Source organism: Dunckerocampus dactyliophorus, chromosome 17, assembly GCF_027744805.1.
Source record: "Dunckerocampus dactyliophorus isolate RoL2022-P2 chromosome 17, RoL_Ddac_1.1, whole genome shotgun sequence".
Taxonomy (NCBI): Eukaryota; Metazoa; Chordata; class Actinopteri; order Syngnathiformes; family Syngnathidae; genus Dunckerocampus; species Dunckerocampus dactyliophorus.
Genome location: NC_072835.1, coordinates 22,498,183 through 22,523,816, shown reverse-complemented (window position 1 = coordinate 22,523,816; position 25,634 = coordinate 22,498,183). Strand labels below are relative to the sequence as shown.

Below are 25,634 nucleotides of genomic sequence, written 5' to 3'. Positions count from 1 at the left end.
CTAAGACCACTTTTTCCCCTCTTGTGGAGGAAAGCCTGCCTTCTAATGCTGAAAACCAACTTGTAAATGTACATGGAGGGTTCTTCACAAGCAAGACAGGACTCCATACAAGTGTGTGTGGACAAATAGGGCCACTGAAAGGCTACACACAGTATTATTAGCAAAGGCGCAGTACTAATATTGAATGTAATGCGCCCTGAGTCAGCGGGGTCCAGACATACAACCACTTGTCGGTGAGACCCTCATCATGTAGCAGAGGGAGGACTGTCTGTCCTCCAGAGTCTACTGAAGAGCCTCACTGGTGCTGCTGGACTGAAGGAGCATGCGTCTCATGCTGAATCATGCACCACCATCAAGTCAAGCCTTGTGCCCGTGTATACATACTTCAGGTGCAGTAGCAAAACCATGCAGAGCCTCGGGCCCACACAATCCCAGCCTCAGCCGGGTTTAGGGGGCCGCAGGCAGGCAGGGGGGGCCACTTACCAGGGAACCTCTCTTGTAGTGACTATACCATGTGCCTGGCGAGTCTTTGGGCCATTTTGCCATTTTGCTCTGTAAAATATAAGAGGCATTCAGGGAAGGGAAAGGGACTTGGGAAAGGCCGGCTTACCAGTTTACCACGTTTGAATTCACTGAACCAGGAGCCGGGGTTCTCCTTTACCCAGGAAGTGAGTCTAGCCTGGGGGCACGGATCGACAGAGAGGAGGAGGGAAAAATCATTAGTGTTAAACGGGAGGGAGAGCTGATTATTTCACCCTTTCCCTCTCGTGTTGGTACTCAGAGGGGGGGGGTCGTCTGCACCTGCGCTCAGTAGGGCTGGGCATCGAGTCTCGAGCGTCAATGACAACCGGGACTAACATTGCGATTCTCCAGGGATCGTTCAAATTCTGTTATTTACATTTCTAGTTTCGATGCCCACTTTGCCGACGGAAAGAAACATCTGCAAACGCCGACGAAGAAGCCGGCAAGCACCAGCAAAGAAGAAGCGGCTAAAAAGTTTGGATTAACTTTCATAAAAAAGAGCGGTCAGCTCATTGCAACAATTGCAACACAATGATATCATGCAAAGGAGGGTGCACGGCCGATGTGATTCATGTTCACACACTCATGGTGTAGAAATAAGAGTACCTACGTCCGGCCTCTTCTAAGCAAATAGAATAAGGCAAGTCAAATACGTGACGTCTGTCTCATGCCAACGTGACCCAGGGTTCCAGGAAGCGAGCTGATATGGAAATCCGCTGTAAATAAAGGACGGGAGGTGCAGGTAGGCAAGTTAATTCATTTGTTTGTTCCGTTAACAATAGACAAGGGAGGCCTTCAAAATAACAGTGCTTTGTGCTACATCCTGTTTACTTGTATTAACAAAATAAGGGTATCATAAAAAATAGCTTACATCAACATTGAGGCCACAAATAAAGTACAGCACTTTTCAAAAGTAAACGTTTTTTGTGAAAGTGAACTCCTGTTAAAAGAAACTTTGTAAGATTTACATTTGAGTTGAATGGTTGGATGGAACTGATATACTGGTTGAAAACAGCCCTTTAAGAAATGCATAGTAAAGTTGATCTATTAAATGTTCATATCATTAAGCACCCTCATTTCAACCATGCAAACCTTCATGACCCCACCTCTTAAAAGCATAGGAATCGAGAATCATTAGGAACCGGACTCAAAACAAGGAACAGGAAATCGCAACCGTAATCGTCGGAATTGAAACGATGCCCAACCCCTAGCGCCGAGACACTGACAAGACTTCTGGAATGGACCCGAGCAACTGCTGTGCCATTTTGTCTAAAACAAACTGCAGCTGGCACCTAATTGCTGCTGTAAAATTCAGGAGTACACAGAGATTAATGAAGACGTGACGGCCTGCTGGGAGCTTTGAGCTCTGTTGCTTCCTGTCCAGCTATTTATAAAGACCAGCAGACCTCAGCGCTTTGACAGTGATGAATGCGTCTTTAGCTAGATAGCAGGGTTCCATCTACAACTGTCATCATTGGCTTAATGTCCTAATGAATGATGTGGCGGACGACGTCTTCTTGTTCCAAGTGGAGCACAGTAGCTTGTTCCATTACAGGAAGCGCTCGGCTAACAATTGTTTTCCACCTCGGGCACATATAAGAGCAGCCTCCTTTGAAAAAAGTGGGCTTCATTATGCCTGGCTTAAGCTAACGGCCGCTCTTCAGGGGCTTGGCGAGAGGCCTCATTAAAATGGCCGCCACTCAACCGCCGAAACGAAAAAAAAGAGAAACGCATCATGCTGCCACTCTCATCTTTACATAATGAACCAAAAACAATCTAAACTGTGCCTGCTTCAATGCCAGTCTGTCTGGAGATGAAACTGGAGATTGCGGGGCTTCTCCCCCGCGTGAGACTGTTTAGCATAATGACTTGGTGCTCGTGGGGAGTGAGGTCTGAGTCATCCCCCGCATGGTATCTGTAAAAACATCCCAAGTAATCTCACGGAGGCTGGTCACATGGGCATTTACTGTTGAAAGAAGTGATTATTTAAAGCGTGTGATTGGAGTAGCTCAGCGTATGTTTTCCGCCTCACTGAAGGTTAAAAATAGTGGGGGGGGGGAGTCGTATTCTCATGTACGTGTTTATTCACGCCACTCACCCCTTCAGACTTCTTGTCGGGGAAGATGCAGCTCTCGCCGCCAGCTGTGAAGTTACAGTAGACTTTGAAGGAGTCCCGAGAGCAGCCCTGGTTAGGGTCGATCCAGTACTCGCCTGCCCGACAGTCCAAAGAGGTGTGACACATTTTAATTTGATCTATACCTCTCGGCATCGCACGTGAAATACCAACCGTCGGGGAAGTCTGGGTGGCACAACTGCAGATCTTTGCAGGTGCGGGCGGGGTTGCTCTGCGTGCCCAGAGGGTGCTTCATCTGCTCGATCTCCAGCTTGAGGGAGTTGAGTGAGCCAAAGATCTCCTCCATGCCGTCGTCGTAGTCCTTGTAGTTGGCATCCATCGCCTCGTCATCCATCATCTGGCTGGCATCGATATTCCTGCGCGTCCTGCCCTTGCTGGGAGCCTGGATGGGAAGTGGGTGGATGACATCGCCAGGGGGGCCCTATTGTGGAGACAAGGATTGATTAGTTATACATATACCAATCCGTAATAAGCCATACGCTGATATAACTTACAGGAGGGCCGGGAAGTCCGGGTGTACCAGTCTCTCCCTTCGGTCCAGTTTGGCCCTAAAACAGACCAAATTAAAGACTTGATTGTGAAGGACTGTAAGGTGTTTGGCTACTTTTGAAACATGTGTAGCAACCTACCGCTGACCCTTTAGCACCTTTTGGACCAGGAGGACCCTAAAGACACAAAGATAATTATGTCATCGTCATTTGACCAAACAAGACCTACAGTAGTACAGTATGATGTCCACAGTCTTACGGGTAATCCAGGAGGACCGAGCGGACCAAGTGGACCAGAAGGACCAGCAATACCCTAAAGGAAGAAAGTGGTGACCGGGTTGACTTGAACGCTGGTGATTACGTTTTTACGACTCGCTTTGTGATAAATAAGTGGGCCTTTTCACTCACATTGTCTCCTTTAGGACCAGACGTTCCTGGTGGACCTGGAAGACCTCTGTCACCCTTTTCTCCTTGCTCGCCTGGTGGTCCGATAAGCCCAATAAGACCGGGGTGACCCTGTTAAGGACAGAACACCGCACAATAACAATGACATTACCAACACAAACATTAGCGCCGAAAGGCCTGATAACTGCAGGCAAACAACACATCTGATCAATCTTTCAAGAAATGAGTGCATAAGTCTTTTTAACAGTTCACATTTTTGGCTCACCTTCTCTCCTTTGATACCAGAGTCTCCTTTCAAACCAGGTAAGCCTGGGGGACCCTGAGATTGGAGTATTGGGGTCAGTCACCATCACTTCATTTCTATCATTGGTCAACACTTGAACTCACCATCGGCCCAGGAGGTCCGTCAGGGCCAGGAGAACCAGGGAGACCTTGCTCCCCCTGCATGCAATGAACATTTTTTTAGCTCTCAAATAAATCCATTTAGATAAATCACGCAGTTTAATGCCATTTACTTGAGTTTTCTGACAGTATTACTTACAACAGGGCCAGGGATTCCTCTAAGACCTTCAGAACCAGGTTTGCCAGGTGATCCTTGTGGTCCAACAGGACCAGTTTTTCCTTGTGGACCTTCCAAGCCTGGCTCACCCTTTTGGACGTATACAAAACAACAAGCAAACAATTTTACTTCCGCTTTGGCTACTCACTGCATTGAGTGGTATCGATCCATGTAACTTTAAAGTAGAATGCTCGTGTATTTCTACATATTAAACCTATACTTGGTAATGATCTGCTTTTACTTGGTCTTACCTTGGCTCCCTTCTCTCCTTGTCTACCCTCCGGTCCTGTCACTCCAGGAGGTCCCTATTCAGGAAAACACAACATATTTGTATTGTGGAATACAACATTAGGTACAGCATTGATAGAACAAGAGCACAGGAAGGTACTCACTCTCTTTCCTGGTGGTCCAGATGGACCAGACTCTCCAGTGGGTCCAGGGGAACCCTAGTTGCAATGTTTTACAGAGTCAAATTGTGAGAAACCAGTAATATAAATTGACCTTCAGAGATCACCAAGGCACTTACTGCCTGGCCAGCTTCTCCGTCATCTCCCTTGTCACCAGGTGGGCCATCTAAGCCCTGCACAAGAACAGAACCGAACCTCAGTCATGTGTCCAAAATGAGTAGAGACGTGGTCAATGCAGTCAAGAGTTCACAACAACATACTCACAGCTGGGCCAGGCTCTCCTGGGGGACCAGGATCACCAGGGAAGCCGCTCGGACCCTGAAAGTCATCACAGTTACCATGAAACTGTCAGGAGACGAGACTCATTTGAGTATGGAGGAGAACTCACTGGGCTTCCTTTGGGACCATCATCTCCAGGGGGACCCTTAGGACCAGGAGGTCCAGCAGCACCAGCTGGACCAGCCTCTCCCTTCTCTCCTCGTTCTCCTCTTGGACCCTAGATTCATGCACGATTCATTATCATAGCATCGTTTATTACACTTCACCATAGTGCTCCATGATGTGGTTTTTCATAGCCAAATCTGGACCACTGTAACCCGCCTGTTTCAGCCAGCCCAGCGCTGGGCTCAAACACAGGACTCTCGGAATGGGAGTCGAGAGCGCTGACCGTTGGGACAAAAGCCCGAACTGTCAACCTGGCTCTTTAGGCCGAGGGAGTGAGGTTTTCCCAACGTACGCTTACACAGCCAACACCGGCTGGCATTCGTTACACCTACACTCTTGATAATATTTCAAGAAAAAAACAAACTCACCGGCGGACCACCGTCTCCCTGAAGACCTGGCTCTCCGGTCTCACCAGCGTCTCCCTGGAGAAAGAGTGACATTAAAACGAATCAATTTTACAGACCTAAAAGAAGAAACTGACATGAGAGATTTCAGTCTGTAAAGAGAAGGCCGACGCTCAGGGGGGCATAGCTGATATCCGCCCTCCTCCAAACTGACTCACCTACATGTCTGCTGCTATCATCATTCACTGTCACATCATCTTATGCCAACCTGTGTGGTGCGGCTTGCCAGCCATTGCACAAAACCACTCTTTTATGAATAGATGCTCAAAATAAGACGTTGTTCACGTCCTATCTCATTGCCGGGCCTCACTGGCTCTCATCTGCTAACAGTAGCAAAAGTGCCAGCATGACTGACAGCTCCTCATCATTACAGTTATTATAAGGCTGATGTGTTCACGGGGGGGCTGGGGAGGGGCTGAGCTCAGTCGTTTGCCAGCTACCATTTCAGCGGAATTCGAGCTGAATTGAGCTGTGACTCTTCAAGGTAATTGATTTTGCCTGCTGTGTCACCATCTAAAAAAAAAACTACTACAAAAGTTATAAAGGGCTGTGGCATGGACCAAGGAAGAAAGTGTTCCATCTCTGTTTGTATTACCTCCACCTCCTTGGAGTGGAACGTCATCTACCCTAATTTGCACCGGGAGCTCAGGAGTCTGCACACTCGACTGGTTATTGTCCTGTAAACGTACCATAGACTAGCCTACTACAGTCGAGCAATATGCTGGTTGTTTTATACCATGGCATGGAGTGCTTGCACACTGCATCTGCTGCTTGCATCGCGTCTTTTCTTCCAGCTGACTGCAACATTAAACCAAATACACTCAGCGAATGTGTGCGGAAGCAACTTATTTGTTTGCCCATTTGAGACAGAGAGAAGTGAAATTATAATTTGCCACAATCAATCACTGCACAAATGGCGCTAGACTCCAAGACTGCCAATCACAATGGGGCGCTGTCAAAGCCACAAACTGTCGTGGAGCCAGAATCCCCCCGTCCCTGGAGAGGAGACGGCTCTCTGAAACGTGCAAAAGTTCAAGTACTTGGAAGTAATCATACTTCAAGGGATAGTTAGGATTTTTTGACATGAAGTTGTATGACATCCCTAACAGCTTTGTAGTCCAATAACAGCGACTTACCCCACACTCGGTCTCCTAAGTTCTATCTATCTACTTCCACGACGGAGCGCCGCGGCCATCCTGTTTACGTATGTGTTCCACAGCAGAAGAAGATGCGAGTGTCTTCGTCACATACACATGAACGCACAGGCGACAGTGCGCAGGGATACGGCGGGAGACAAATATAAGGGCAAGCGTTTTGTGAGGTTTGCTTTTTTGAGAAGGCATTTTTGTGATGCAAATGTTTTCATCTTTTGAACACATATTGTTTTTAGAAGTCAAAATCTTTACTTAATTGTCCCCAGCAACTAAGCAGAACAATGGTCTTCATCACGGAAATCTGACTAGGACTGGACTTAGGAGACCAAGTGGGGGGTAAGTCGCTGTTATTGGGACTACAATGCTGAGGGGATGTCATACAACTTCATGTCAAAAAATCCGAATCCCTTTAAGAAAACAAAGTAGAAATAGAAGATGCTTACTTTTTCGCCAACAGCACCAGGGTTGCCAATACCACCAGGAGGTCCCTGAGGGCCGTCGGCACCAGGAGGTCCTGAGGGGCCTCTGGGACCAGGAGGACCAGGCGGGCCCTTTAGAGTGAGAGATGTTACACACGTTGCAATGAGCGATAATGCCGCATTAATTCATATTGTGGCCTATAAACTTGTCATGAGCTCTTACCATCTGACCGACATCGCCAGTTTCTCCTTTTTCACCGGGTGGACCGGGCAAGCCCTGTCGAATTCACAAAGCGTTTCAGCAATACTGGTGAAGAGACTTATAAATGTATCTCCACAACAGTTCCCAACCTGCAGGCCGACTGGCCCCGGGGGTCCGGGGAAACCTCTTGATCCTTCATCTCCCTTCTGGCCAAACAGACCCTGCTGACCTCTGGGACCAGGCTCACCATCTGCTCCCTACACACCCACACAGATAAACAGATCACCATCGGGAAATACCAGCTTCAGGTTGCCAATTTAACCCAGAACCCTAACCGTAGACACTCACAGCAGGACCAGGTGCTCCGACTGGGCCTTGAGGTCCGGTGGGGCCTGGGGGACCCTGTAGATTACACAAATGAATGATAACTGATGAAAAATGATTACAAAACTAGTGAAACAGAGGATATGGACTTACATGTTCTCCTTTGTCACCTTTGCTTCCTTTCTGGCCAGGTTCTCCAAGTTCTCCCTGACGAACAGAGACATGACATTAAGAGTCAATTCTCAGAAATTGAAAAGTGTATCTCTTTTTTTGTGTCTTCTTTAGCTGTCACGTGTAACATATTGTTGGTCATGATTGCTACTAGCAGACAAAAACAGGACAAAGCCCACACAAATGGAGGGTGATAAAATAATCCATTCAAGCGCCAGAGCCGAAGGCATTTACTTTTGGCTTTAAGTTTGTCGATGCCGCTCGCCTTGTCTGCTTCTAATGAGAAAGTGTGTAAGCCTGTGAGATCCTTTTTTATCTACGCGGCAAACACTCTCCGTATTGTCTGTTGTGTCCGCCCTGGCTCGTTGGGGATCACGGCACTCCGCAAAGCACCAAAGATCATCCTCTGAGTGTATAACACAAGGCTGAGCTCCTCTACAAATGTTTTTAGAGGGGATGATGGCTGCTCCATGCAGGAAGATCAACGCTAGCCATTATTGAGTGTTGCAGGGGAAAAGTGGTTCAAATATGCACCCTCAGTGCAATCAAGCACCCACCTTGTCTCCATCCTCTCCAGGTGGTCCAGGTGGTCCCCCGGGTCCTGGCAGACCCACTGGCCCCTGAATACCGTCTCTTCCAGCTGGGCCTTGAGGTCCTTTCTCTCCCTAAAAGTGACATCCAATCAGGACATGTTTGTCTGCATCCTCTGCAGGTTACAGCATTGTTTAAAAAAACGTTCTTACCGGTCCGCCTTTCTCTCCAGCAGGGCCTGGGGGTCCCTGTGGGCCGGGGCGTCCAGGCAGACCTGTGGGTCCAGCTGGGCCAGCAGGGCCACGCTCACCAGGAGAACCCTGCAGCAGCGCCAATGTAAGTTGACATGCGTAAACAATGCCAATATAGCTCACAGTGCCAAGTAGCTGTCTTGTGTAAGCTGCATATCATTATGCTGTGTTACGTAAGAGCCTGGAAGAGTGTGTGAATTCTTCTAAAGAAACAATGCTCCGAAATCCGGAAGGAATAATAAACGATAAGCGAAGATGCAGTAGATTGCACTCACAGCAGGGCCAGGTGGACCGTGTGGACCTTCGTTGCCTTTCAGACCATGAGCCCCCTGCAGAACACAGTCAAGAGATGCTTTTCAGAAGACAAACACATCACATCCTTCCGTGTGCTGGGTGTATTTTTCCCCAAACAGGCTCAGCAGGAACAAGACCACCTCCTGAGTAGAGGTTGACAGCACACAGTTCTTTAAAACCTTTAGCACTGTGCTGCAAAAGTAAGAGCGGATTACATAACTATTTGCCAAGTTGCAGTGGAGTACAGAATTTATTAAAAAAAATATGAACAAACAAGCCTGGAGCACAGTATTCTTCTGGTGAAGCCCACAGAAGGTTGCACGACCGTGAACTCCACCACAGTCTCGCAGTTATTTAATAGCCCACAAGTGTTATGCAATGGCAAAGCTGTAGATTTACGATCAGATCTAAAGGCAGTACTAACCACAGGTCCAGGAAGGCCCCTCTCTCCTGTGAAACCTCTGGGTCCAGGTGGGCCGTCTTTACCGGCGGGACCAGCAGGTCCTGGGTCACCCTGTTGTGGACAACACAGTATCATGACTCCCAGTCTTCTCATCACGGTTATATTCATGAGCAACTTACATACAATGACAAAACCTGGTTTCTAATAATCCCAGTGCAGTTTACAATGTTAATTTTTCACCTCCAAAAAGCCAGTTAACCCTTCCTTGCAAAGATTTGTCCAAATCTGGTGCTGTGATTGGGTCAAATGTTTTTTTCAAATGAATCACCAACTTCACAAACTTATTTTCATAGTTTTGATGACAAATTGAGTTGAGGTAAAAATGCATTGGAGGCTTACATCACATTTAGGCTGGATTTTGTTTGTTGGAGTTTGTGTCTGATTACTGTCATGGACGACATATGGAAACAAGTACCCTCAGATTGGAATCAGACCGCTACCTTATGTGGATACAAATAGGATGTAAATCGTTCCTCTTTCTCTTTCTGCAAAGTAGGATTCAATATTAATAAACGGAATATTTTTGTCGATAGAGCATCGAATCCTATTTCTGACTTTCTAAATACATGTTTTAACATTATTAGAGGTCTGTAGACAGTATACATCACATTTGTTTACATCACATGTACAGGCGACGGGATCTCTACAGGGACATAACAGACGGCCGCTGCTAGCATAGCAAGCTAGTGAACTAACTAGTTAGCCTCTACAGTTTACTTATTCTAAACTTAAGTGTTTCAAATGGAGTGGGGCAGAATAAGCCATGAACTTACCACTTCCACACACAGTGAGAGGAGAAGCTTTTTGTTTCATTCGATCTCACAGCCTCCATGCAGTGTGAAAGGTGATGTCTCATAACATGACTGATGTCTAGTGACCACGATACTACATATAACTTGTCTTCAAGTAGTTTTTATAATAATAGGCCACAGTCAACCACAAAACAGCAATCATTTCTTAATTATTTTTTGAAAAAGCACGATATAGTGAGGGAGCGATATTCGTACCGCGATATAGCGAGGGACGAGCGGATCTGCCAATGTGACAGCAGCGTAAATGGAGAGATCGGCTCCAGTCTTCACAATATGTTTCCAGCCAAATACACACATTGTGAATGAAAAAAAACAAACACCTGCAATACCTCCAAATAGTTGTCTGTGTGCATTTGTGCACGTGTGGGTTGTTTTAGGTGGACAGATACAGGTGCTAAATCCTCATTTGGACACTGAGACCTTCTGTGTAAATCAGGACTCACCTTGGCTCCTTCCTTCCCTGCAGCTCCAGGAAGACCCTGCTCACCGGGTGGACCTGGGGGTCCGGGGTGGCCACGATCTCCCATCGGTCCGGTCTCGCCCGTTGGTCCCTGTGGAACCACGGACAACGTAATTACACAAGGCAATTACATAAGGTACTGTAAGTTGAAGCATTAGGAAAGAAGGGGAAAAAAAGCACTTTTATGATAAGAAAAAAATAGCGTTGAGGAGGAGAAGCATTTGTTGTGTGGGAGGACCACTAGTTTTTAGGACACTTTATCATGACTGTTCCCATTAGCAGAGACGTGTACTCGACCTTCATGCATGGTGAGTACTGGTCCTGGCGTCTGACGAAGTAAATGCTTCTAATGTCGAACACCCTGGGGGTACTACAGATCGATTTATTTTTTAGCATAGGAATTGAGGAAATCGCATCTCCGCTCTGTACAAAATGTCTGAAGCATCAGTTTGGATTCTGAATGAAATTCTATTCAATTTTCATTCTAAATCCATGGGCTGGATTGTGTGCGAACCTCCAGAGAGGTGCCATTGTACGAAGAGACGAAAATCAACCGCTCACCTGAGGTCCAACCACGCCAGGAGGACCAGGAGGGCCAGTCTTCCCTTGGAATCCCTGAGTGTTCCAGAAGAAGATGAAGAGTTGTTACATCTCTGACTGACTGACATGAGTCAGGACGTCTTTGTTTCTCTCACTCACAGTCTCTCCTCTCTGTCCAGGATGTCCAGGAAGTCCGTCCTTTCCTGCAGGCCCCTAAAAGACAATGCAAAAAGTAGGTGGACTGACTGAGAGTAGAACCATGAAGAGGTGTTGGGGATTTTGGACTAACGGGTGGGCCCTTTGGTCCTGGGAATCCTGTTGGTCCCTGAGGTCCTGGCAGACCCTGACACACAAAAAGCACTGGTTAACTTTCGATTAAAAGTCACATGATGAGTGAGGAAGGTCAGGGGTCACCTACCCTCTCACCGGGAGGTCCTGGAGGGCCGTCTGTCCCGGAGTTACCCTGCAGGGGCCAAAAAGAGATATGAATGAAGACGCTCATGCAAGCATCAGGACTTTTAAGCTCAGCAGTTTACACACTTTAGGTCCAGCTTTGCCAGTTGGTCCTCTTGGTCCCCTCTCACCGCGAGGACCCTGGGGACAGAGAAAGTTATAATTCCTCCATGCAAGTGTCCGTTTGGACTTCCAGTTGGAAATGGCAGAGGCTTTTCACATTGTGTTTGCGCTCAGGTGCCAAGCCGGCCATCTGTGCAGCATCACGACTCTGCTGACTAAGACTTACCGTCGGTCCTCGCTGCCCACGTGGACCCGGCTTTCCTGCGGTTCCCTGTGGACACACAAGGGATCAGCCAAGAGGGACACCGGGACACTTCATACGGGAACGCTTGCAAGATCATTGTTTGAGCTCAGACCTCCACTAATCCTAGGTTGGATCAGCACCAAAGTTTACACCCCTCAGAGTTAAGTTTCCCAGAAATTTTGCTCCTGCCCGGAAAAACATTCACACAAATTAACATTTTACTTTACCCGAGTTCCTTTCTCTCCGTTGGCACCTGGGAAGCCTTGGAAACCCTGCGATCCCTGTGTGCGACAACAACAACAATGCCTTTATTTTCTGTCGTTTTAACAATGTGGTGAAAAATGTAACTTTTGTAGTTAAGGCAATGCCCACGGGTACGCTGGCGTTTTTAAAAGCAACCAAAACCGTGATTGGTATTAGCCCCTAACCGTCACGCCAATTCAGCCAATCACAGGCATGAAGAAAGTCATGACTGGAAAAGGCAAAGGAAAAAGACTTGGATGTCTACGAATAGATGTGTTGATGGAACTACAACATGACACAGTGGAGCGCAGACCTCCACCAAGGCCTGAAGGTGAACAGTTATTTAGTTGAAAGTTGAAATGTTAAAACTAATTACAGTAATCACAATAATTATCGGTCCGATATGAGGGAATTATGACGCCATACCGATAAATCTGATAACTCATTTAAAAAAAACAGTCCAATGAGTCGGGGTGACTCGTACTGTGCAGGTGAGCAAATCAAGCTCTCCTTTTTTCTTCTGCCTGTGACGTTAACGGCCTGTCGTCACTTCCCCTGAGCTCACTTGTAAACAATCATTCACTCGAAGAGGAAGGATGTCGTACCAAATGCTCCGCAATGGGGGGAGAGGGGGTGGTGGGGTGGTGAAGCACCACGGCGTCACACCAGCTGCTCGGAGCGTGTGCCTGAACACGGTGCACCTTGCTGGGCCACGCCAGGTGGCTCCTTCCTCTCCATACTCCGCTTCTCCTGACCTCCGTAGCGGCACACCGGCTCTCTAACGATGTGTTTGATACTGTCCAATCAGGCTAAAGCCCTGAGACAGCTCTGATCAAGGTGACAAATGATACCCGTGTGAACACAGATGCAGGCAACGTCTCACTTTGAGTTCTGCTAGAGCTGAGCGCTGCCTTTGACACAGTTGACATGTGGTCTTATTACAGCGTTCAGAAAACTGGGTGGGAATCTCTGGTACGTATCTGGAGGGCAGGAAGTACTTTGTTGGAATTGGTAACTGTGTCTCAGAGCAAATGACTATGGCCTGTGGATTTCCCCAGGGGTCAATCCTAGGACCCCTATTGTTCGATCTGTACATGTGCTTGCTTTAGGCCAGCTCATACGCAGCTGCAATGTGTCCTACCACAACTCTGCAGACCACACGCAGATCTCCGTGTCCCTGACGGCAGGTGAACGTGGTCCTGCATCAGACCGATCAGTGTGCGGATGCAAAACAACTTTCTCCAGCTAAACTCAGACAAAAGTGAAATGATCGTCTTTGGCCCACAGAAACAGAGCGTTATCGGTATCGGTTTAAAAAAAACAAAATATCTAAATTTCATCTGAATGGAAAAAGTTTGAACACCCCTGGTTTACTATTTTACTACGTTGACAGATGACCTAAGACTTTTGCACAGTATTATACATATTACAACTGAATAGAAACAATACAAAGGAGAGCAGATTTTTCGGAGCTTTATACCTAAAAAATAAGGCCAAAAGGCATATTTTTTTAAACTTTGATTGAAGAAATATTCATGTACATGTGGACACAAGTGTGTTATAGGACTGCTGCGTTCCCAGTTACCTTTGGTCCTTGTCTTCCCGGGTATCCTGGCAAGCCGGGCACTCCCAGTTTCCCCTGTGAGACACATCGACAACAACCCAAAGTCAACACAATGCCTAAAGATCAGCCGACGTCAATGCACCCAACTTGGACTCATAAAATAAACAGTGTTCTTAAGGTTTTAGTTTGCAATGATGTCTCAGCCAGCATTCTGTTGAACAAACAAGCTCTGAATCTGTTGTTTGCCCTCGGCTGGTTCCAGAGGAGCAGTGGTGATAAATGCGGAAGGGAACACAATGACGGAGTGTAGCGTGCAACCTCGTTAAGCCTTATTGAGCCGAAGCAAACATGACTGATGATGGCACAGTGACGCCTGGAGGATTCAGTGGACTTTTGTGGGGAAAATACGACGTTAAAAAAAAAAACCTCAAGCAAAACCAAGATCAGGGAGTTTACCTTTTCACCAGACGGGCCGAGGGGACCGGAATCTCCAGGGAGACCACCTCGACCCTTGGGACCCTCAGGACCGTCTTCTCCTCTGGGTCCCGCCGGTCCGAGCTCACCCTGGAGAAGACATGTAGAGGAAGGACATGTAAACAACCATGAGCAGCCGTGGATGTAAAGCGTTGCATCCCTTTAGCGGTGTGTTGAGCTGGGATGATTCACAGCACGAGTGTGTTTACACAAGCCTCTCTCCAGGGAATTTGGAGTCATGTAAAGCTAAACATAGCAAGCAAACACACTCTAGAAGCTTCAGAATGTGTCATTCGCTGGTCTGAGCGTGTCATCCCCTGCTCAAAATCTTTGCTTTCATCTGGCAGTGCAAAGGAAGTCTTGAGGGGTTTGCAGGCTTTAAAGCACCATTGATTTCTTTCCTTTCTCAATATAGTCAGGGTGGGAGGACGAGGGTGTGTGTGTGTGTGTGTGTGTGTGTGTGTATGTGTTGGTGTTTGAAGTGCAGGCTGAGACGAGTGTTGATGATTTAGTTCCTTAACAAAGTTCGCCGCTCTGAGCCCAAAGTCGTGGAGGTTAAGACTGGAAAGTGGACGAGGCAGCAGTGACGACACCTGATGTTTGCTCATCACCCGCAATCCCACACACACACACACACACACACACACACACGCACACCACAAGACTTACCCTGTCGCCCTTGATACCCATGTCTCCCTTGAAGCCTGGGAAGCCGTCTTCTCCCTGGCAACAGAGGGATCATCAAGTGAACGCTACGAACAAATAATTATCTAAAAACCGTCCAAAATGATACTTTTTCAATTTCTTTTACCTTCTCTCCTTTGTTTCCTTTTAGACCGCGGACGCCGTCTGCTCCCTGCACATCATCAAAACATGTCACACATAAGTTGGCAGCAACATTTAAAAGGTAAGGAATGATGCACAACAGTTAGCAACAATGCTGCAAAATCCGCAGTAATGTAGTAGTATGCATCTAAAAAAATTAGCAACAACACTCAAATGTTTGCCATCATGCAGAAAAAACAGCAACGTAACAACGCATATAAGTTAACTGCAACACCTGAGTTAGCTGTGACAAATGATAGCACATACAGAAGCAAAAATGCGCGAACAGCGTGGAAAGGTTCGAAGCAATGTGTGAAAGTTAGCTACAACACAAAAAATTGGTGACAAATGACAGCACAAACCAAAGCAAAAACGCACAAATGTTAACAACGGCGTGGAAAGGTTCGCAACAATGTGTGAAAGTTGGCTACAACAATTTAAAGTTAGCAGTGACAAATGACAGCACTGATGGAAGCAAAAATGTTAGCAACTGCATGGAAAGGTTCGAAACAATTCGTAAAAGTTAGCTACAACAAATGGAAGCAAAAATGCACAAATGTTAGCAAACAGCGTGAAAAGATTCGAAACAATGCCTGAAAGTTAGCTACAACACATCAGTTAGCGTGACAAATAAAAGCACAAAAGGAGGCAAAAATGCACGAAAGTTGGCAACAGTGTGGAGAGGTTTGAAACAATGCGTGAAAGTTAGCTACAGCATACAAGTTAGCGGTGACAAATGTTAGCAGCAGCAGCAGCTAGTACACATGAGTTTGCGTTGACAAATGACAGCATAAACAGAAGCAAAAATGAACAGATGTTAGCAAGAGCGTGGAAAGGTTCGAAACGATGCGTAAAGGTTAGCTTCAATACATAAGTTAGCGGAAAAAAAATTTAAAAAACAAGTTAGCGGTACATAATCTGCAGTTATGATGGACAAAGTTTAGCAGCAACAAACGCACAAAGCAAGCAACAGCATTCAAAGATTAGCAAAAATACGCAAGGTTAGCATCAACACATGCAAGTTAGTGGCGACAAATAACAAAAAATAGCAGCAACAAAGCAAATACCATTGCACAAAAAGAAGCAAAAATGTGCAAAATGAAGAAAAAAAAACCAAAATAAATAAAATAATAATAAATATATATATGTACAGTTTAATTCAGAGATTGAAAAAGGAACAACACACAAGTGAGTAGCAAAAACCATCAAAAGTGTGCAGAAGAGTTAGCAACAAGACAAATGCTGCTAACAATACAACTTTATGTAGGTTTTTTCGTAATATTTCAAGTTCAGAAAATCTTGTAATTTTGATTTCCTTGTTGGAAAAAAATTTGACTTGTTATATTTGTTTTTTAATTTTTATTTTTTGTCAGCCATTACACTTCTTTGTAGCCACGGATGGGAAAAAAATCAATTACACTTTCACAGCGCTTTTGTACTTTCAAGGTGCTCAAAGCACTTTGACACTGCTCAAAGCACAGGTCACGCAAATTGGACTCGTCAGGTCACAGTTTTGTTGACTTTGGACCCGACTTGCCAGTCATCATCAAAGAACTGCAACTCTAATTGGACTCGGACATCAATGACTCGAACTTCGGCCTGATGACTTGAAAATACTCGATCCCAGATTTTCAGTGTGTATGCTGAGTAAACTGTGTCCCCGTGCAAAGTATTCAGCTACTGTGATTATGTCGTTTCCGGCAAGACAACATATTTTCAACATTACAAATGAAATTGTTGTATTCGTCAAATTGACAAAATTTTAGTCGTATTTTCGTCAGGGATGCTTCGACATGGTCACGGGAGGCTCGAGGATGGAACCAGCAACCTTCAGGTAGGGAGACAATCACTCCACCACCTGAGCCATTGCGCTCCAGCAAGTAAGCTGCCTTCCTCCAAGCGTTCGTTTAAGGTAATCACGCAGCAAACTTCATTTAAAAGAAAAAAAACAAACGACTTAAAGGCTGACACCGGGTGATGGATTGTTGTCGCTGAGAGTCGCTAATAGGCCTCTTGTCAATTTTGATCACTGGCTCACCTTCACGCCTCGAGGCCCGGGATAACCAATGGGTCCTTGAGGACCGGCGGGGCCCTGGAGACACAAAGTATTCATCATGTCACACACGCAGCATGAATACACAAAGTTGTGTATGTTTAGTTACCATGTGTCCCTTCTCTCCATGAGGTCCTTCCTTTCCAGGGTGACCCTGTGAGTGATGACAATCATATCATCTCATCAGCGTGTAATGACCACCATAAACACCACAACTGCAGCTGGAATGAACGAGGAGTAGCAGAAGTAGTAAAACTCTTTATTGGAGGGCGACGCAAATTGGAAAGTTCATTCCCAGCCAAGACATCCTAATGTGCAGATAGATGGAGCGCTCCTGCACTCCCACGCGGGACTTAGTGTGGACAATACATCTCTGGATGTATGCGCACATGCGCTATTACACACACACACACACACACATGCAGCAGTCATGAGAGGATGTGTGTGAGGCGGAGAGGAAATAGATTGGAAGCAAATAGAGCTGGGAAAAGCCTCTGATGGCTTTGCAGTGTTGTGACACGACGCAGGCAAGGAAAGAGATCCGTGCGATCTCCAAATGAGGTGCAGGCGCGAGCGGAATAGGCGGTCGCCGTTTCGACAAATGGAGGTTTAAAAATAGAAAAGAGCTATTTGGAGTCTAAAAGCCACTGGAGGTTGGGGGGGGGGCATTGTTCTCATATTTTATTTTGGGGCTTCTAAATTATGAATTGAGAGAAGTCGAAGGAAAAGGCATCAGTATCATTTCTCCAAAAGTCTAAATGGAGCTGTTCCGTCATTTCATGCTATTTGAATACCAATATTTTCATAAACATTTTTATTACAAATAAAAAAACATGACATTTTCAAACTAAGATTGCCTGTCCTAACGAGATTGTCTACTTTAATTTCTTGGACTTTTTGTGGGTTGCTTGTATCCTTGACGCATTTGATTGCTTTCTTCTATGTATTTGGAATAGTTCATATTTAATCATATGAACTGTATTCTAGTAACATGTTGGTATTCCGTGTATTATTCATGATTCCATCCTTCTTTACATTTTATTTATTTATTTACTGATTACATTCATCAATTACGACACACTCAATTATTATTGTAATATTAATATTATTTTTTGTATTATTTTTCACACAATTACCTGAGAGAAAGAGAGAGAGAACCGCTTTTGACAAAAATTGGCATTGAAAAACAGATGCTGTCATCGTGCACAAGTACAGATGCATTGTGGGATGTGTAGTAATAATAATGATCATGGATTAGATTGTTTATAGTGCTTTTCAAGGCACCCAAAGCGCTTCACAATAAAGTAAACCATTTTTCGTTCGCTCCTCAGTCACACACTGGTGGTGGTAATCTACATCTGTAGTCACAGCTGCCCTGGGGTAGTCTGACAGAAACTTGGCTGCCAATTCACGCCTACGGCCTCTCCGACCACCAACAAACATTCGTTGACATTCAAGCACTGTGTAGTTTGTGTAGTTTCATATTGCTGATTTTGCTTCTCAGTTTGGCAGAGTTAACTGTTAGCGGTTAGCTGGACGTGGACTTACCGGTGGTCCGTCGGCTCCTGGCATTCCTGGTAAACCAGGCTTACCAGTGGGGCCCTGGATGAAAGAGAGATGGCATGATCAGCACTTACTGACATTGTGTTGCATCACTCATGAAGTGTGTGAGGCTTCACCTTCTCTCCTGGTGCACCAATGGCTCCTTGGGGTCCAGGAAGTCCCTACAGAGAGGACACAAATAAAAAGAACTTGTTTATTTTGCTCTCTTGAATGAAATGAATGCGACCTCAACGTTCAAATGGGTTGCTAACCTGAGCACCAGGGTTTCCTTGCTGGCCTGGCGGTCCTGGTTCTCCTTGAGGTCCCTTTGGATGGAAAGAAAGATGATTAAGTTTCCTCACTCATTTCCATTTCCAATACGCTTTAAAGGCAATAATGCTCATCCCTTATTTAACTTTCGATCAGGCTAGCGCTCGTCTGTCAACATATAAAGACGACACGTCTTTATATGTTGAGGCAACGGTAGCGAAATGCAAGCCCAACTAGTTTGTGATTTTATGTTCTGAAAGTACAATTTTACAGAGTCCTTGATTTTTTTGAAATCACTCTTTTTAAAGCATTTTTAAAATTTATTTAATGAATTTTAAAGAATGTTGTAAATGTCGATGTCAGGCAATAAGTACAGTAGGACGTCACTTACGATGTTGCCTTTGGGTCCAGGGTGGCCGTCCACTCCAGTGACGCCCTGCGGGACACATTTAATTCCACATGAAGTGTCTGAGTATCATTGACTGCTTCTTTCATCTGTAAAGTCCCATGAAGGAACCTTAAACCACCCGACTGTCCATAAACGTCCATAAATATCATTCATATATTCTTCTTGGGTGTTTTATTATCAAGGGGGTGGGGGGGAACTCACAGGAGGTCCGGGAGGTCCCTGAGGTCCTTTAGGTCCCAGCAAACCACGGGGGCCCTTGGGATAAAGGATGGAGAAATGAGATTGATAGCACCATCACTACCTGACATGAATTATTACACACCTTTGGCTAAATTTAGGCTTTATAAATTAAACTTCTGTCCTCCCAAATGTCCTTCAGGGGTGCTCTCAGATTAGTTGTGCAGATTTACTGCGCAGCAGACTTTTCCAGCTATCAAACTGGTAGAGCACACCCTGGTGGACAAAAGAAATCACACCAGCAGCCACGAGGCGGAGGCTTTTAAGCAGCCGCATCCTTCCCTCGGGCTGCAGTGATAGTGTATGACAGGCTGCGTGCGAAGATGATACATGCACTTTGTAGGTCTGCCAAACACTCACTGGTTCTCCGGGAAGTCCCCTTGGTCCGATCTCGCCGTCATCTCCCTGGGAGAGAGAAGAAGCGGGTCACAAAGTGGGAAGATGATTGAAAAAAGGGGGTGCAGGTGGTGTCGGGCGCAGGTAATGATGAGATTAGAGGCGGACAAAAGAGTTGGCTGAGATTAAAAACATAAAAGGATGCTGCTTTCAGGCTTTGATAACATCTCACCCTCTCTCCATCCTCGCCAGTCGCACCGGGTGGTCCATGGGGGCCTGCTTCACCCTGGAACAATGCACATTGGCTTTAAGTTCACGTGACAACACCTGCAGAGGTAACACACCATGACAACAAACACTCACTCTGTGTCCTTTTTCACCAGGGAGTCCGGCCAGACCATCAAAGCCACGATCTCCCTGAAAGAGAACAAGAGACTCCAGCACTTCTGACTATGGAGAGAAGACATCATAGAGGAAGTATGGGGGGGTTGCAGATCCAGATACCTTCGGTCCAGGCTGGCCCGGCATGCCCCTGGCGCCGTCAGCTCCAGAGCGACCCTGTGAAGGTGACCATTTGTGTTTTCTAATGACATTTCTAATGGTTGTACGTCAGGCCTACCCTTCTGCCGGGCTTTCCAGAAGGTCCAGATGATCCCATTGGTCCACGTGGACCCTGTGAGGAAAAGAGGCAGGTGGCTCTTTGTAAAATGGCCAGACAACACCAGGAAATAGGCGTCTCTAAAACTGCCGAGTTTGCCGAGTCGTCACACAAGGTGCTAGCAAACGTCGACAAAATGTGTTTTTGTTTTTCTTCATCTTTTTGTGACACTTCTTACAAAAGAAGGCGTGTTCACACACGTGTTGACACATTCGAGCAGGTGTATAAGATCAAAGGTGGCAGTTTTTGGTTTTTACCAGCGGTGTGGGCAAGTCAGTGTTTTGCGAGGCAAGTCTTTAATCGCAAGTCTCAAGTCAAGACAAGACAGATCGAGTCAACTCCAAAGTCATAGGCTTGACATTACGAGTCCTTACGAGCCATAAGCCATTTAGTGCCACTTGAACAGTGCAGCTAAGCACGGCCCGGTATGACATTCTGACCGTATAACCTTGGGCAAAAATATCACCGTTTTACGGTTTCACGGCATTAGAATTACGGCTCGAAAATGTGTTATTTTGAAATAGCTTAACTGAAAAGAGAGAAAAGGCAAGTCAAAACAGTCATTTTTAAACCACATAAGAGAACACCATGAAAGTGGAACATATGTATTTCAAATAAATAACTTCATGCCATCCATCCATTTTCTATGCCGCCCATCCTCACTAGGGTACGCTGGAGCCTATCCCAGCTGATTTCAGGTGAGAGGCGGGGTCCACCCTGGCCTGGTCGCCAGCCAATGGCAGGGCACATATAGACAAACAATCATTCACACTCACATTCATACCTATGAACAATTTAGAGTCTCCAACTAAGCTAACATGCATGTTTTTGGAATGTGGGAGGAAACCGGAGTACCCGGAGAAAACCCACGCACGCACGGCGAGAACATGCAAACTCCACACAGAAATGCTTCCGTTTCCGGGTCATGTGATTGTTGTTAGCAACTGAAGTGGTTGTTGCTTGTTGTTCAGTGGGGACCTCTATACCCCTCCTGTCTCCTCTTCAGCCACATCTCCACATTTGGTGACCCTCCACGTGAGTAGTATGTCGCCCGACAACAGCGCGGCCTGACCGGCGCCGCTCAATGCTAACGAGACAGCTAACAACGCCTTTACTGTCCATGCCCGATGTATGGCAACACAGCACACGCCTGTGGTTTCAACACATCGAAGCCCACTTTCGGCCGGGAGGGATAACAGGACGTGACAAAGTATTTCCACTTTCTCTCATGCCATAGAAACGGTATGACGCACAATTTAGTGGTTTTGAAAGCGTGACTTTTTCATACTGTGGTATACCTTGAAACTGCTAACCGGCCCATGCCTAAATGGAGCAATTTATTCCATTTGGCAAATGTTCTTCAACCTGACAGGACGTTGATAGATGCGTCGAGTGAGGCGTAGTCAAAGGGAAAATATGCAAGTGATATGAGAACCATCACGTTACTCAACACATTCATTGCAAATCTCAAGTATTTTCAAGTCATCAGGCTAAGTCAAGTCCCGAGTCATTGATGGCAAAGTCCAAGTTGAGTTGCAAGTCTTTGATGACATTGTCAGCTCCAGTACAAAGTCATCAAAATTGTGATTCCAGATTGTGTGACTTGAATCCACACGTCTTGGTTATAGCGTCAGTATTGGCCAGTGATGAACTTTTCTGCTTGTGTGACAGTTACTGTAAGCGTGTTGAAATGTGACTTAAAACATTGCCCATGCGCTCTATTTGATGAATACAATGTTTCTATCTATTCTATTATATTCTATCTATTTCCAAATCTGATTTGGCATACAGAAAAGGACTGTGTTCCACCTTTGAGTTTCTATTAGTCACACTAAACATCATCAGCATCATTTTTGGGATTTTTTTGAGAGTGCTATCAAACGTAAAGGTGAGGGCTCCTGGAGTACCTGAGGACCTGCTTCTCCGGACTCTCCCTTTAGTCCTGGCACGCCAGGAGGACCCTGAATGGGGGAAACACTGATGAGTGACGACCCATCCTGTCATCATGCATCATCTCATCATCATTGCAACGTCTCGCATACGCACCAGCGGGCCGGGTCTGCCAGTCAAACCCATCGGACCGGTCGATCCACGCATCGCCAGCTGGACACGGGAAAAGGAATGCGTGAAAAATGCAAATACAAAAATGTACCAGAACAAGATAAAAAGCTCTTGTGGATGCTTACCCGAGCCTGCTGCATGATGGCCTGCATCTGGGCCTCCTGAGCTGACACGGCAGGTCCCTTTTGGCCAGAGTCCCCTCCGGCGCTTAATCGGAACTATGAGAGGGGAAATCCAAAGCAGGTGAAATCATTCTCAGTCAACATAGCCAACATTTTTGCCTGTAAATGCCACATCGGCTTCATCAAAGCCTGCTTCCACTAAAAGAAATGCAACTGCTACAGCCACCTGGTGGTGACAAGGCAGTATTGCACCAAGGCTGATTACAGCCCAGTTTTCTGTTCCTCACGTTTGGTTTCTCTGTGACTCTCAGGTCCCACAATGTACAGCAAACCCCCCATTTTCTTGCCTTTTTTCAAATCAGGAAGGGACATCAAGACAGCTGAATGTCATCATGACCCACCGAGATCTCCTCAAAGCTCTCAGCCGTGCAAATTCATCTGGGTTTGATTGGCTATTGGCCCAATCAAAAAATAAATGCAGCTATTCACCCCTTCCTTCCCATCTGTGATACTTTAAGCAGCTTCCCATCAAGCTTTGCATCAGTGGAATTGTCAACATCAAACTGGCCAAGATCTGGATGATCAATGGAGCACAACAACCCAAAGCATTCTAAGGTAAAGAAAGCAAATCCCCTCAGTTGCTAAATATTCCTTTTTTGCATTGGACTTTGGAGCTGGTGGATCAGGTTTCCAGCAATATGATGGAGTTCCTGTCCAGACGTCTCACACGCTCGAAAACCACAATTTCACGTTTGCAAAAGTCATCAACTCCTCAACGGTAACAGCCAGACAAAGTCAAAGAGGGTAAAAAGTTAACTTGGCCGACGTGAGAAGCCAAAGAGACTCGTTAAAATGTGCCATCTAGCGCTAACGACTCCCTGAAAGGACATCCCATCATCTTTTAATTTGGCTGTGTGAATTTTAAGTGTTGTAGTGAAGATGACATAAACTCAAGATCAAGGAAAGACCAGGACCAGTTTCCGAAATCTGCAAAATTGGGATGATAAATACGTGAACAAGCGTGTTTGTTGCTTAATCATTTTTTTCTATGGGAACGGTTCCAAGAATGAGAACTTATGACGAATGTATAATGCTAGTGTCACGGATGACAACAAAGTACTAAAACAATACTTTTTACAGTATATCCAGTGGTTGTCCTAATATTCCCGTGCAGTTTTGGTCTTGAAAATAAATCCAAAGTACCCTCGGTCTAAATCCAAGTCAAGACGAATGAAAATACAATCGATTCAGAGACACATCTCCCTAAAAGTGATCAAGAGACGGGCCTTGACTGCTAATACACTACAGCGTTTCAAAGTCCCGGGTGATGTTGTTACAACATACACCACAAGGGGCTGCTAAAACACAGGTTTGATTTCTTGCAAGTACTGTAAACACAATAGGAAACTTTCCAATGGAGCATGTCAGTGTGACATAAAAGCAGCAATTGAAAGTCATGCATCATACTTGGCATCGAGTAAGACTGAGCTAGCACACAGTGGGAGGGGGGTTATTTTTGCACTGTAAATGAGCTGAATATTAATGGCAGTGTCGTGTATTGTACTTACAGGAAGCATGAGGACTGTGCCAGGGGGTCCTGGAAGACCATCAGCACCAGGAAGACCAGGACGACCCGGAAGGCCCTGACAGGTGAGGGGAAAACCACAGGTCATTACATGTACTGTAAACCAGCTTGGATTACCTGAGTTTTAAAAGCCTCCTACTCACCCTCTCTCCTGTATCTCCAGCAATGCCTGGTGATCCAGAGGCACCTGGGGGTCCAGGGAGCCCCTATTGTAAGGAAAAGATGACATTGGACTCTCATATGTACACCACAAAGCGCAAATTATTTGCTGCGGCAAATATTTAAATCTGCAAAGCAGTTGCACATGGGGGAAAGGAATGCGTGAGGCAACTTGGGAGCGTTGTGAAGCGGCGCGTCCTTTGTGAGGCGCTCTTTGTTTCTCCATGGAAGCCCTCTGCAGGACTCCATCTGTAGGGTGTCAGGAGCAACTACTTTGAAAAAGAAATGACCTAAATAATTGACATTTGGGCAAGTCTCTATCTCATCTGGGAAAAGCTGCTAGACACTCCCTTTGACGCAGCCAGGGGTTTGCACAGGAAGGCATTAACTTTTTGTTTTTTTTCCAAAGGACTAACTAAACAGTGGAAGAGCAACAGAGAGTGCCAATAAAGAGGATAGAAAGACATGTTGAGGACAGGCTTCAGCCGCATTGACTTACCGCTGGCCCCTCAGGCCCAGGCGGACCCTCCACCAGCATTCCCTGCAATGCACAAGCACAGGAATCAGCCCATCATTAATAACACACGTCCCGTGTCTTCATTAGAAAAGGCGGCATTTGTTCCCAAACCCAGTCAGCCCCTCAAACTTTAATGCACATTCCTGCCTGTCACTTTGCTTCAGCCGGTGATTAAAAGCCCTGCAGTGCTCTCCTGACACAAGAAGCGCGAGATGATTCATTTGGATGCAGCGAGCAGATCTCAACCGTGATTGTGCATGCAGCATACAACACGTGTATGCATGCGTCATGACATGTTAGGTTGACTCTGAGATGCGCTCTGTGGCTGTGGTTTGCTAGATTTGTTGTTGTAGACAACCGCCACGTATCCCACTGGACAGCTTATGGATTTTCCAACACGCAAGTGGATGAAAGCCAGTGCAGTCGTCCCTCGTTTATTGCTATTAATTGGCTAAAATGTATGTCTTCTAAACTTAAGAGGCCAAAAACTTATCACTTCCACACAGAATGGAAGGAGAACTTTTTTTCACTCTATCATGCCGGACATGCCATGGCCAACTTCATGCACACAATCCTTATGTGAGACATGGACACACGTCTTTCTCTTTTCTGTGCGTTCTAAAGATATAAAAACAGATGAAAAGAGACGGCTAAGAATGCACCTCATGGGACGCACCTATTCCTCCTATAAAGCCTTCTGAATAAACCTCCAAAAAGCACCATTTACATAACATGACCTGCATGTTAACCACGCTACAGTGACATTGTTTTTATTATTCTTATTAGCATTGTTAATAAAAGAACAAAGCGTTACTGGCGTAGTGACACCTCGCCA

General features: G+C 45.9%; 1 protein-coding gene across 4 annotated transcripts in view; it reads right to left on the bottom strand.

Annotated features, from left to right (window-relative positions):
* The window catches only part of col5a1 (procollagen, type V, alpha 1), a 67,167-nt gene that overhangs the window by 3,677 nt on the left and 37,856 nt on the right, over positions 1–25,634 (bottom strand). The window contains exons 10-64 of one of the 4 annotated variants that reach the window (XM_054758272.1): positions 24,782–24,823; positions 24,267–24,329; positions 24,107–24,181; positions 22,542–22,634; positions 22,402–22,458; positions 22,263–22,316; positions 20,317–20,370; positions 20,202–20,255; positions 20,061–20,114; positions 19,930–19,983; positions 19,722–19,766; positions 19,326–19,379; positions 19,107–19,151; positions 18,718–18,771; positions 18,583–18,627; positions 18,452–18,505; positions 17,013–17,057; positions 16,889–16,942; positions 14,837–14,881; positions 14,695–14,748; positions 14,008–14,115; positions 13,573–13,626; positions 11,972–12,025; positions 11,727–11,771; positions 11,525–11,578; positions 11,403–11,447; positions 11,274–11,327; positions 11,144–11,197; positions 11,006–11,059; positions 10,428–10,535; positions 9,134–9,223; positions 8,691–8,744; positions 8,377–8,484; positions 8,191–8,298; positions 7,616–7,669; positions 7,487–7,540; positions 7,288–7,395; positions 7,160–7,213; positions 6,961–7,068; positions 5,328–5,381; positions 4,904–5,011; positions 4,780–4,833; positions 4,635–4,688; positions 4,501–4,554; positions 4,360–4,413; positions 4,091–4,198; positions 3,937–3,990; positions 3,815–3,868; positions 3,553–3,660; positions 3,404–3,457; positions 3,286–3,321; positions 3,151–3,204; positions 2,810–3,077; positions 2,621–2,733; positions 484–679 (exon numbers count right to left, since the gene is read on the bottom strand). In XM_054758272.1, the coding sequence (XP_054614247.1) occupies positions 506–679; positions 2,621–2,733; positions 2,810–3,077; positions 3,151–3,204; positions 3,286–3,321; positions 3,404–3,457; positions 3,553–3,660; positions 3,815–3,868; positions 3,937–3,990; positions 4,091–4,198; positions 4,360–4,413; positions 4,501–4,554; positions 4,635–4,688; positions 4,780–4,833; positions 4,904–5,011; positions 5,328–5,381; positions 6,961–7,068; positions 7,160–7,213; positions 7,288–7,395; positions 7,487–7,540; positions 7,616–7,669; positions 8,191–8,298; positions 8,377–8,484; positions 8,691–8,744; positions 9,134–9,223; positions 10,428–10,535; positions 11,006–11,059; positions 11,144–11,197; positions 11,274–11,327; positions 11,403–11,447; positions 11,525–11,578; positions 11,727–11,771; positions 11,972–12,025; positions 13,573–13,626; positions 14,008–14,115; positions 14,695–14,748; positions 14,837–14,881; positions 16,889–16,942; positions 17,013–17,057; positions 18,452–18,505; positions 18,583–18,627; positions 18,718–18,771; positions 19,107–19,151; positions 19,326–19,379; positions 19,722–19,766; positions 19,930–19,983; positions 20,061–20,114; positions 20,202–20,255; positions 20,317–20,370; positions 22,263–22,316; positions 22,402–22,458; positions 22,542–22,634; positions 24,107–24,181; positions 24,267–24,329; positions 24,782–24,823 (3,864 nt within the window). In that variant the 3' untranslated portion in view covers positions 484–505. The remainder of the gene's footprint in view (positions 1–483; positions 680–2,620; positions 2,734–2,809; positions 3,078–3,150; positions 3,205–3,285; positions 3,322–3,403; positions 3,458–3,552; positions 3,661–3,814; positions 3,869–3,936; positions 3,991–4,090; positions 4,199–4,359; positions 4,414–4,500; positions 4,555–4,634; positions 4,689–4,779; positions 4,834–4,903; positions 5,012–5,327; positions 5,382–6,960; positions 7,069–7,159; positions 7,214–7,287; positions 7,396–7,486; positions 7,541–7,615; positions 7,670–8,190; positions 8,299–8,376; positions 8,485–8,690; positions 8,745–9,133; positions 9,224–10,427; positions 10,536–11,005; positions 11,060–11,143; positions 11,198–11,273; positions 11,328–11,402; positions 11,448–11,524; positions 11,579–11,726; positions 11,772–11,971; positions 12,026–13,572; positions 13,627–14,007; positions 14,116–14,694; positions 14,749–14,836; positions 14,882–16,888; positions 16,943–17,012; positions 17,058–18,451; positions 18,506–18,582; positions 18,628–18,717; positions 18,772–19,106; positions 19,152–19,325; positions 19,380–19,721; positions 19,767–19,929; positions 19,984–20,060; positions 20,115–20,201; positions 20,256–20,316; positions 20,371–22,262; positions 22,317–22,401; positions 22,459–22,541; positions 22,635–24,106; positions 24,182–24,266; positions 24,330–24,781; positions 24,824–25,634) is intronic. The other 3 variants (XM_054758269.1, XM_054758270.1, XM_054758271.1) reach the window with 3 other exon arrangements.